The sequence below is a fragment of the Neolamprologus brichardi genome, chromosome 12 (assembly GCF_056152115.1).
Source record: "Neolamprologus brichardi isolate AB-2024 chromosome 12, ASM5615211v1, whole genome shotgun sequence".
Lineage (NCBI taxonomy): Eukaryota > Metazoa > Chordata > Actinopteri > Cichliformes > Cichlidae > Neolamprologus > Neolamprologus brichardi.
The window spans coordinates 13153512-13165619 of record NC_142115.1 but is presented as its reverse complement, the minus strand read 5'-3'; the positions used below and the strand labels follow the sequence as shown (position 1 = coordinate 13165619).

Below are 12108 nucleotides of genomic sequence, written 5' to 3'. Positions count from 1 at the left end.
TCATTGTTTTGTTCTGGTACTGCACACACTCTGCACCTCTGCATGGGAAATTTAATGGCCCTCGTTGGACGAAGGCTTAAGATTCTTTAGGAACTCATCAACAGAGAAAGTCACAAATACGTGTGTGTGTGTGTGTGCGTCAGATGGAGACATTTGGAGACCATGGTTTAATTTAGTTTGAAATTGCCATGCAGTAAGTTGTTCCTCATGTGTCTCAACAGCTTAGGCTCACATGAAGACTTTTTGGCCATCGCCTGTGTGTGAAGTTAAACAGAAAGGGAAGAGGGAGATCCCCACATCACAGAATAGAAAGATGTTGTTATTGCTGGGCTTCATAATGTTCATCTGTTGCCATCTGTGGTCCAACTTTGACCAGCCTTTTAAAATGTTTTGGAGGTAATCCGTTCGAAAATGAAAAGTAATCATTAGGCTTTCATGAAACATTCTGATGTTTGTTTTTTATTATTTTGCATAACCCAGTGCAGAAGAGGCCTTATTCAATTTGCATTTTTGTAAAAGAAAAGAAGAAAAACTATGAATCTATGATGTGCAAGTGATAGTAATTATATTGATGTTGAAAGGAAACATTTTTTTTTTCTTTACTTTGGCATCAATGCAGCCAAATTACAATAAGTTAAAATATATATATATTAATTATATTTAGAAAAGAAAAAAATTATCACAGAAATTTTAGGGGAAATAATTCAATAACTTTATGTAAATTAATGAATTAATTACATATAGTTATATGCTCCTATTGTACTCGTAACCTACTAATAATTTATTTATATTTTATTTTTAAGTAAATTATTCTCTAAAGATTGCCATTTATGCTTTGGTAATTAAATGCTCGGTGCAACATTAACTCGCAAGTGAGAGGTCCTTGACTTCTGCAAAAGTACACAGAAGGTGTGCATGCTTTTTGTTGTGTCTCGTGAACTGTGATTGAATAATACAAACAAAAACTCTATCAAAACAATATATAGGATGAGGCTAAATTTGAAAAGTACGGTAATGCATAAAACTCAAATAATACAATAATATGGTAATAATACAATAAGAAACATGCTTTCAGTACTTATTTATAATATATAAGTAATAAAATAGTTTTAAAAAATTCTATTTATTGTTAAAACAAAAAGAACAGCTGGCTTTCTTCGCTGTTATAGTTATATAGTTATAGTTATAAGTTATATTTTTTTATTCAGACTGAACTGAATAATATATTTTAGATCTTTTTTTAAATTGATGATGTTATATAATATATATATCTATATTTCTATCTATATAATATATATATATATATATAGATATATATATATATATATATATATATATATATATATATATATATATATATATTGATAGAAATAAAAGAAATGCAGAAATAATAATATAAGACATTGTAATTTTATTATTAGAAGTACAGACATTGAACGGTTTACATTTAAATTTCTTTGTAAGAATTAAAGCAAGGACTTTTTAAACATTTTGGACGCCCACAATAAGTAAATAAATACATAAATAGAATAGAGTATACTGGTGGGAGTTCTTGAAGGACAAACATAAAGTTTAAAAAAAAAAAAAAAAAAGCTATATGTATTACTGACATATACTTCACTGAAAGCCAGACACGGTGATAACAAAATTAGTCAAAGCAAAACGCTCACTTGGTTTTACAGAAAACATTACATCACATTATCTTTTATTACTGTAGTGTATTTACAGTACATAAATAAATAATGTGTATTAACCTGTTCTTTTGCGTTCTCGTGTTAATGTATCTTTAAGAGACGATAAAACGTTGCCGTGGATGAGCAGCCACTGTTGTACTTGCTAGTTTTGTCCAGCAGGGGGTGATGTTGTCATTGGGATAGTGTGTATTGTGGCTCTCTCTCCAACGTCGCCATTAATATGTGTCCGGACTGCGTCAGGAGACCAGGTGCATAAATCTGACTCGATCGTGGATCACTGTCATCAGATGAGCCGGTCCGTCACGAAAACCGACAGCGCTGCGTGTAAGTGCGCCTTAAAAATGACGGCGACTTATTAAAACGTTCTTAAACGATGCTTTTTGGCTAGCAGCGTACTTTTCACAAGATTTGCTTCCTATTTTAGGAAATGTAGACAAATACAGATAGTAACAATCTCAACTTTGAATTACTGTTCATAAAAATACATCCAGTATATCATTAGAAGTGCTACAGCTATAGGCGTGTGGCTAGAAAGTGGGACTATATTTTTTTTACATATTAGCTTAATTCGATTACAGCTTTAATTTGCTCACTGCATCATAGCAAATGTAGCCTAAACGCAGGTAAACAGATTTCTACCGTAGATTTTTTTTTGTTTTTTGTTTTAAAAAGGAAAGAAAAAAAGTTGTATGTCAGCTTGCTGCCACACGGGCCTGTCAGGCCATTTGTCAGGAACTCAATAAATTTGTCAGTGGAGGAGGAAGAGGGAAAAAAAAGCAGGATTCAATAAATCATAACATAAACAAATCTAGCCATGAGTTGACAGTGCTGTATTATACTTTGACTTAATCCTCGGGGAGCTGGGATTATCCTGCAGTGGGCTATCATTTTTGGGGGGTGGTGGTGATGGCGGGGCTGCCTCAATAAAATAAGAAAGGCCGTGTGGTTCAATGTGGAGTAAAAAGCGGGAAAATGTGACACAGAGTGGGTAGAAAGAAAGTTCAAATGACTCCTTTGTTATCCTGCATGGTACACCAACGATTTGAAGAATAGTATTTAAAATAATGGCATGTAAAATACAAATAAATAAATAAATATTTAAAAGCGAGGTCCATTTAGTAGTCCCATATCCCGGCTCTCACAGGCCGATGGGGCCCTGGGCTGTCTCACTGTTTGTTGTGAAATCACATTATAGCTGCATGATTTTTTTTAGCCCATGAAACCAACGAAGAAGTGCAGAAAACATTCAGTATCCCAAATTAATTTACCGCTGATTGTTCGGAAATTGACGCTCAAACCTTTATAATAATCCTCCCTGTTGATCCACGAGGCTCAGCCTGTCCGTTGACTTGATGGGAAGAAAAAACAACAAAAATTTTTTTTAAGTGATCTCCCTCTGAAACTCTGTCACAGCCACAGTAATGGCCCACGGAAGACAAAAGAAGAATATGACACATTTCTTCCCCCAGTTCGCTGAATCTCTCTAGGCTCAGAAACTGCCCGCTGCTGCACAATGTGAAGGTTTTGTAGGTGTTGAAGTGCAGATCGGCAGCAACAACAAAAAAAAAATAAAGGAAGTGTGTGTGAGAGCGTTTTTTTTATTCGAGCTTAAAAAAAGGGGGCATCGTGGAGAGCTTAGACTCATTAAAAGATCAAAGTGAGTTAACTATCAAAGTCTTCAAGCCCTGCAATTTAGGGAGCCATTATGGCTTTGGTTTGCTACCTCTGAGGATGTGAAATGCTCGTCCCATTTTCGCTGAGGTGTTTTATTTATTTTTCTAAAGAAAAAAAAATCTTATCGGCGAGCTTTGTTTTAGGAATAATTAATAATATGAGCTTTTTAGTATAAATGAGCCTATAATGGGATTAGATGAGCAGTATTGTATGCAGCGCAGTATTACCGGCCCACACATGCGGGGTGATATGGATTATAGTTTTACGTTTTAAAGGTGATTTTCTGAGACTTTGCGTCGCTGCATTGATTGTAGCCTCCGGGTTTAAGCAGAGCAGGCCGGGCACTGCTGGAGTTATCCTCTGAGCTGGAAACTGAATGAATTGTGAGTGCCTCCCAAAAACACACCGCAGTGTAAATGTAATTAAAGCAGAACGATTGTCCGTATTTTTTGTGCCCATATTTCAGTTTTATTAAATTTAAAACGGTGTTTTAATTTGATGAAATTATCGTAATTATTTCATTCCCCTTCCTGCAGTAGGCTTTCAATTCAGTTTTTTTTAATCGGCCTACACTGATTAATTATGATACATTAATTTTACTCCTGCGAGTGGGCTGTATTTATTTCCTTTCTTCCTTATGCACTTTCCTTACATTTTTTTTTTTTTAATTCTGCCTTAATGAAATTGAAAAGTTTGACTTTATAGAAGGCAAAAGTTTGCGCAAAAACCGCAGTTTTGTTTTGCTTCAAAGAAGAAAAAAAACTTTCCTTCCGCGATAATTCCAGTGTAGAATCACGTTTTTGCTACTTCCCCAATTGAAATGAAAATTATTATTAAAATTATTATTATTATTATTTTTAATGTTTTTACTTTCAGAATTATTAAGTGAAGCCTGAAACCAGAATTACAGCGAACTCCTGCAGGAATGTTAGCCTCTCTGAGGGCGCATTATAATGATCTCTTACCTTTCCGATGGACGTAACAGTTCTGCTTAGCTTAAAGTAAATTGCCTAACTTTAGGGACCATTGCTTTCTGTTCTGCACACCTGCTGCAACGTTTTTTTTTTCCGCCCTGGAAGGCGAGGGAGGGCTTGTCATGTAGTGCCTCATTAAAACACCGCAGGCTGAAAGTCGGCGGATTGATTTATTGAATGAATGTTTGATGTCCTCATTCACGCGGGTGACCTGGCCGATAACTGCTAAATGAATGGAGGGAGGAGAGGTATCACATGCTTTTCTTCCTTTCCTTTTCTTTAAATGTATTGATTATATTGTATTGGTAGTCCTCCGCTCCTAATGCTGCTTAGTGGTAAGATAATCCAATATAGTGGGCGGAGGTAATTGACCCCATGTTGATAGAAGCGCTGGAAGGAAACCAAGCAAACCGGGGGTGGATGACTTCATGAGTGGCAGGTATGTCCTCATTTTAGCAAGAACACGAGTCCTCCGATGAGAAATGCAACGAATTTAAATATTTATATTAGATTTCTGTGTGCTGTAAACATTTCTGCGATGGTTAAATCCATCTAAAACTGCCACCGTTGGTGAAATCTCCTCTCTGTGCCTGTGTTTTATGATCGGCAGCTGTTCTCTTGTTGAACAGCAGAGGGCAACGCCAACAATCTCTTCTCTGTTTCCCCAAACTGGGCTACAGGTCATCGCCTTGATGCTTCACAAAGGCTGTAAGAAACAACACACAGCAGGCCTTTGGACTGAAGGTAAACACTGGCTGTGGAGATGTGATATACTGACATATGATTTTTTTTTAAGGGTCCATTTTTTTCCTGAGAGGAAATATTACATTAAATTATGTAAAAAAATACCTGTGTTTTTGCACAGTTTACTTAAAAATATATTGTTATTATTATTATTACGTGGAACCGTTATGACACTTTAAATAAAGTCCACAAAAAGCTATAGCTCACCCCAGTATAATATAAATATAATATTTACTATAATATAATATTTACTGTCCCCCGGCCTTCTCCATGTGTCCACTCTTATTTTTGCCTACCCCGGGTGTGTAGCTATAGAAGTATATTACATTGTGCCACGCAGCGTGTCACGGGACACAGTGGACGATCTCATTAGCAGCCCTGTAATTTCAGGCAGGCCTCAATGCATTAGGGTACCCCTCCGCAGATTTTTAAACATCTTGATCGCACCTTGACGAAGGATTTTTTTTCTGATGTCTGATTTTTTTTCTATTTGTGAAATCTGAATTCGTGGGTTTTTATTAATGTACCTTAAAAAGCACGTGGATTTTTTTTTAAACTGATGATTTCAAGTATTTGTAATATGGGGGTTCGTTTTATTTTGCTGTGGGACCCTCACATTAAATAATAATATTAATAATAATAAAATTAAAATAAAGATCAGTTCCTAAATAAGAAGGTTGTATTTATTGTCAGGAAGATCGTGTCAGTTATTATTTATTTATTTATTTATTATATTTCCTCTCTGACCTTCCTTAAGATGAATAGCTGTGGTTGGCAGAGGCGACCTCCGTGCTGGACAGCCCGCTGTTATCGCCACTGATCGCCAGGTGCATCAGCTGAAAGGCAACAGCAGCTTCCACTGGAGACAATACACAAAAGAGCGTGGAAACACAAACACACACATACACACACTGCCTAAATTTATATGCATTTTTTTTCACAGTATATAACAAATGTCCACTAAGTCCACGGAGGGCATTTTATGGCATCAAAAAGGCGCATTATTTAATCCACCACACAATGTAATAATACTTCAATTGTGTTATTATCTGTATTATTATTGTTGTTGTTGTTGTTATTATTGCTATGATGGCAGGTCAGGCCACAGTAAAATATCACTTTGGGCTGTCTGCTTTAGGTTGCCTGTCTGTGTGTTGTTATTGGACTGTGTGGAGCTCACTGTACTCTGCTCCAATAGCATCCCAATAGCAGTGAATGGAGGACTGAAAAAAAAAGTGTAGCCATGCATGCAGGAGTGGGAGGATCTACTCGCTTCAATCTCGATCTCAGACTTTTGCAGCGACAGGGGCACAACCAACCAACCGTCTCTGTTACTTCCAAAGAGTTACTGCCGGGACATCCTACATACACACACATTCATACACACACGCACACACACACACACACACACACACTATACTATCTTTGGATTTGTTCTCAACTTTTACTTCTGCGCTTTTTTCCTTGGCGAGACTGTAATCCCGTGAAGACATTTTTCCAGACTTCTCCCGTCGGCTTAGGGACGAGAAGATAAAGCTTCCTCGGTCCTCTTATCATAACAGGTGACTGTTCAGAGAGTTTCCACAGTTTCTTATTAGCTTTGTCTTCCTGCACGCTTCTCTGACACATCAGGGATTTACATAGCCAGCTTTTAACTGCCTTTACCTTTTATCCATTGCGAGCTCAAAGTCGAGTTTTTCCTCCTCACAGTTTAGTTTATTTTCCCCTGTCCTCCTCCGAGCTGCAGGCTGTATCCCACACGGATCTCAGACGGCTTCCTACACAGCATTTTTCCCCCTCCGATCAGCTCTGTGTGCCCGGGATTTTCTTGTCACGTCTGACCGTATTCTTATGGATATTGCAACAGGTCTGGTGTCACTGGAGCGCCTCTCCGCGGGTGAACAGTCCGAGACGTGCATCATGCTAGACGGCATTAAAATAGAAGATCATCCCCTGCGATCGGGACAAGCCACACTCGGAGTTATGCTCGGTGAGTCTTCTTTTTCTTTTTCTGTTGTGTAAATTACTCTGATCTGCGCGATCAAACGCTCGCTTGTGTTTGGATGTCATTATAATATTTCATTTTCTTTTCTCTGCATGCGCCCACACTGCTGTTTATTTCCTGATATCAGTTCAAAAGTATGCAAAACCGACGAAAGGTCGCACTCATGCGTGCAAATGGATATAATAACAGATCCAGATAAAGAGAAATAGCCCCTTTAAAAATGTCTCTCTATATATATTACTATTATTGTTGCAGTCTGGATGATGGCGTAATTCGGGCCTTATATGAAGAGTAAATAAAATCAATTACAACCCGGTTCCTTTATAATAATATCTTAAACCTCAGCGGATTTCTTCAAACAGACTGGCAATATCTGAAATGATTTGGGGGCTTTTATCAGTTATCACTTATTGCAGTCCTTGATTCAGGCCTATTTCCTTTCTTTCTGACGGGAAACTCTTGTGCCCTTTTCCAGGGACTGAATGTCATCACAGATCCGTGTGTGAAGGATGCCAGCGTCCCATCTCCGACCGCTTCTTGATGAGAGTCAACGATTCCTCGTGGCATGAAGAGTGTTTGCAGTGCACCGTGTGTCAACAGCCCCTCACCAACAGCTGTTACTTCAGAGAAAGGAAACTTTACTGCAAACACGACTACCAACAGTAAGCACAGTTTCCGGGAAGGACTTTTCGCTTTCCCTCCCTCTCTGTCTCACTTTCTCTCTCTCTCTCTCTCTTTGTGTGCATTTCTTCGCATTGTTTTGGTGATTCAGTGATTTTTTTTTTAATCATTATTTTTTTCCAAAAATGGGTACATTGGGTGGTTTCTGTTGACCTGACCCGGAGGCCTCCTGTGCGCAAAAGTGCACCTGAAACGTCATTCAGCTGTAGTATAAAATGCTATTTGAATTTTTAAAAAGATGTAACCGTGGAAATAAGGAGACTTAAACTAACCTGTTGCCATCGCTCCTTCCTCCGTTGGTTTATATTTACTTCATGTAAAATGCATATTTAAAAAAGAGAAAACGGAATTAAACCAAATGTCTTTTCGTTGTTAAGAAAAAATATATATTTAATATTATAAGAGTGCTCAGACTCGCACTCCGGCTGCTCCCATTAGCGGTCATATATTATTGTCGTGTACTTGGCTTTATTATTGTCACACTGGCCCACGATATTTCCACGTTTGTCTCTTCGCAGCGGATGCATTTATAGCAAAAAGATGCGATCCCACTCAGGCCCGAGAATATACAGGCGTGGTGCAGTCTTGATTTTTATTTTTTCCGCTTATTGTCATACATTTTCACTTTACCAGCAGCCGCTTCAGAGTTTTTCAAATATGGAAAACGTAGTCTGAGACTACGGCGCTCTTACGATTTATTTTCCGATCAGCTCATATTCCTTCATTCTTTAAATCACTTTTTTTCATTGATGTAATCAGATTTTACTAGTTAAAATAATAATATAATAATAATATCATTATTACCGTTTTAAGTTGTTCCAACTCTTCTTATTCTTATTTGGTTTATTAGAAATGCGTGGCAGGCGTCACCATACATGGCAACAATTTAACCGTTTATTGAAAAGCAATATGCGCAAAATATTGCACAGAATTACACCAACCTGCAAAGCTGAGGTTATAATTAAAAGTTCGGCCATGTGCACAAGCGCGATTCGAAGTGCATAGATAAAATTATATATACATGCATGTATAAATCTGGTGTAATCATTCAATTTTCAGCTTTTCCAAATATCTAAATAATAATGATAATAATAATAATGATTACAATAAAAAAAAATGGCTGTAAGTTAAATTGCTATACTGCGGCATTACATCAGCAGTCTGAGTGCAGACTGTTCATCTGGACATTTGCTTGAGAAAATAAAACACCATAATTATTATTACAGCTAATGCTCATATATATTTTTTAAAATAAAGGAGAATTGTATTTATTTTTTGTGCAATTAGACTAGTACAGTCTTAAAACTACAAGGAATTGTCCCATTGTTTTTTTTAATTAAAAGCTACAATAGCTTTATGTTTTAATTCAGGCATAAGACAGAAATCATTTTAAAAAATGTAAGTTAAATTGCAGGTGTTAAATTTTTCCCATGCAAACACTTAAAGCAGGACGAGCATTCACTGTGAAGCAGAATAAATTAGTGAATGGAATCAGTAAATTATAACAAACCAGCAGAGATGGCAGATATAGGGAAGCAAATAGTGAGCTTAAATAACACAAGTATTACAATAGTGAGGGTTGCTGTTTGGCCTATGAGGACCCTGGGGTGGCCTGTGTTTCTCATCGCATGAGCGCTTTTCATGCTTGTCACTAAATTTTCAGCTTTTTGTGTCCGGCCTTTTTAACAATTCTACTTCGATTACCGGGACATTATGGCTCTCTGTTAGATACCGTGCAAGCAACAAAGAGTTACATCTATTGCCATGCGTGCCATTCATCCAGCTCTGTGACAGGAGTGTAGTCGGCTGATAACAATGGAAAATTCATAGCAGTAACTAGGGGATACCAGAGTCACGGCGTCACGGCTCAGAGGTGCCTGGAAGTTGAGACAGTCCGGCAGGGAGAGAGAGGGAGAGAGAGAGGGAGAAGGGATCTCTTTCTCATGCCTGCTTCAGCGTTGTCCATTTGGAGAAATTCTGAAATGAATTCGGTGTGTGTAAAAAGAAGAGATAAAGACAGACGTGCCAAGACTGGCAGGCTCTGTCTGCCTGCCTGATAGTGTCTACTGCCTGGCGTTTAGTTTCTGATATGCTCTTGAGGAACCATATTTGGAATATAGCTGACCATTTCCCTCTTTTTTCGCTCTCTGCCTGGTGAGCTTGTGTGGCAAAGCTGATCACTGCAGCCAAACGCAACAACCTGCTGGGCGCCGTCCTGCTCTCACACGCTATTATTCATCACGTCTTTTATTCTTCTCCCACCTCCTTTTTTGTTTATTTGTTTGCTTGTTTGTTTTAACTCCTCCCAGGTTTGGTTTTGGTCTTTGACACCGACACAAGTATAGTCCCTGCCTTTTTTTTCTTTTTCTTTTTTTAACGTTGTTTATTCCATTTGCATTGATGGGATACTTAAAGATGTAATTGGCACCTTTTTGACTTTTATGACATCCATTTAAGATGCATTTCTCAGCCCACAAACTGCTTTGGGCTGCGAAGAGAGCTCCTAGCCATACAGAGGTCTACGTGCCTAATAACATTCCTACAGCAACTGATTCATGCCCCGTAATCAGCTCTCACTAGCTATAATAAATCAAGGAATTGGCAAGCAGTCTTTTTTCACACCTTTGGAACAGGTTTAAGTGCAGACGGGGGAAAACAATTGTGTACTGTATTATTAAAACTCCCACCAACCCAGTTCAACACAACCTGCTCCATATAGTGCAATTATATAGTAACAAGATTGGATTTTATTAGTCTTTTTCCCATATGTTGGCTTTGCACATGCACGTGTGTGTGTAACTGACCTGTGCTCGCCATTATCTGTTTTGTTATTTCTTTTGAATGAGGAATATTTTTGATGGTATTAAGAGTCCTAAAGCGGCCGTCGACGTGTTAGGTAAAAAGAAAAATCAAATGTAATGTATGTACGGTAAGAATATTTTGAGGGCAAAGAGCTGTCAGTTGGACGAGAGGTGTAGTCGTGGAGGAGCAACAAGCTCAAACGAGACACGCGGTATGTGAAAGGTAGTGTGTAATCGGGCCAATCCGACTGAGTTTGTTGTGCCCTGGTGTTCGGAGGTCAATTATACATCATTAGAAAGAGAGAGATCTTTTCCCCAAGGGGGGGCGGCCTTTTCTTCTAGCCGAGCAGATGCTTTGAAAGCAGCCGTGTAATAAGGCTTATCATTTGAACCCAAGTGTTGGACAACACCCCTGTAATGGACTGTCTTGTTAGAAACTGCCATAGGCTCCATCTACAAAACATAACATTAACTAACTATATTATACACCACGCCGCCTACTTTTGGGTGCCGCTGATGCATAAAAAAACCTCTCATTTCATAGTGGATTTTTTTCCTCATGCTCTATAAACTTTTATTGTCTAGCATCATGTTATTTTAAAATGTTCCATTTGTAAGCCATCCAAATACATCAGCCTGCTTATTTTTTTTTTTAAATCTTTTACCTCACGTGCTGGAGGCTAAATTTGATTCAGGTCACGGTAGTATGAGCAGTAGAAAAACACAGCGGTGATGAAGCCATAAAAGAAGAGCTCCCAAAACCGGTCTTACCTCCCATGTATTCCAGGACGATCCCCCGGTGTGCTGAGAGGTGCTTTTTAGAACAGTTTGGAGCGCCCTCCTGTGAAATTGTTGTTTTTTAATTAGCCGTGCTTGGGACGCAGCAGCGGCAGCAGTGTGTGTGTGTGTGTGTGCCGGATAGATGCTGACGGCTGGGTTTCTATGTTAGCTCACCCATTTTGTGTGCGTGTGTGTGTTTTACACTCACAAGGACACTCCCGTGTGGCCTGGCACTTGTGAACACTCACTATATGGATAGCAAACATTTAAAAAATAAAGAAATAAAAATAATTTTTTTAAAAAGCCACCAGGATATGTTTTGTGCTGCCAGCGCAGCTGGGTAGTTTTGCAGTTAAAGACTGTCCTTGTGTATTTTAAAGTGCTTCACAGGCGGCTCTGCAGGCAGATGCGAGTGTGTATTACTGTTTTTTGTGTGTGGAAGGCTTCCTTAACTTTCTATTCCTTAATTCTGCCTAAAAAGGATAAAAATGTGTCTTTAGCTGCTGCTCTTGGGTAAATAAGAGAGGACCTCTACGGAGAGACAAATCTAATGTTAGAAACACAAAACTGGATAATATTGCTTCAGCTTGCTGGGATTTTTTAGTGCTCGGCAAGGAGCTAGCTGAAGCTGGCCCCGTTCCTCTGTAAGGAAGTATTGGGTTTTATGTCAACATGGCTCGGCCTGTCCCAGCAGCATACTAGGATGCATCATCTGTCATCTCATGGTTTACTAACTGTGCACCCCACCCCGCCCC

At 38.5% G+C, this 12108-nt stretch overlaps 1 protein-coding gene across 1 annotated transcript in view; it reads left to right on the top strand.

Annotated features, from left to right (window-relative positions):
• Positions 1-1987: 1987 nt before the first annotated feature.
• Positions 1988-12108, top strand: part of lmx1bb (LIM homeobox transcription factor 1, beta b) — a 51461-nt gene continuing 41340 nt past the window's right edge. Inside the window, exons 1-4 of the mRNA XM_006803115.3 lie at positions 1988-2018; positions 5023-5086; positions 5844-7076; positions 7567-7753. Of these exons, the coding sequence (XP_006803178.1) occupies positions 6938-7076; positions 7567-7753 (326 nt within the window). The 5' untranslated portion in view covers positions 1988-2018; positions 5023-5086; positions 5844-6937. The remainder of the gene's footprint in view (positions 2019-5022; positions 5087-5843; positions 7077-7566; positions 7754-12108) is intronic.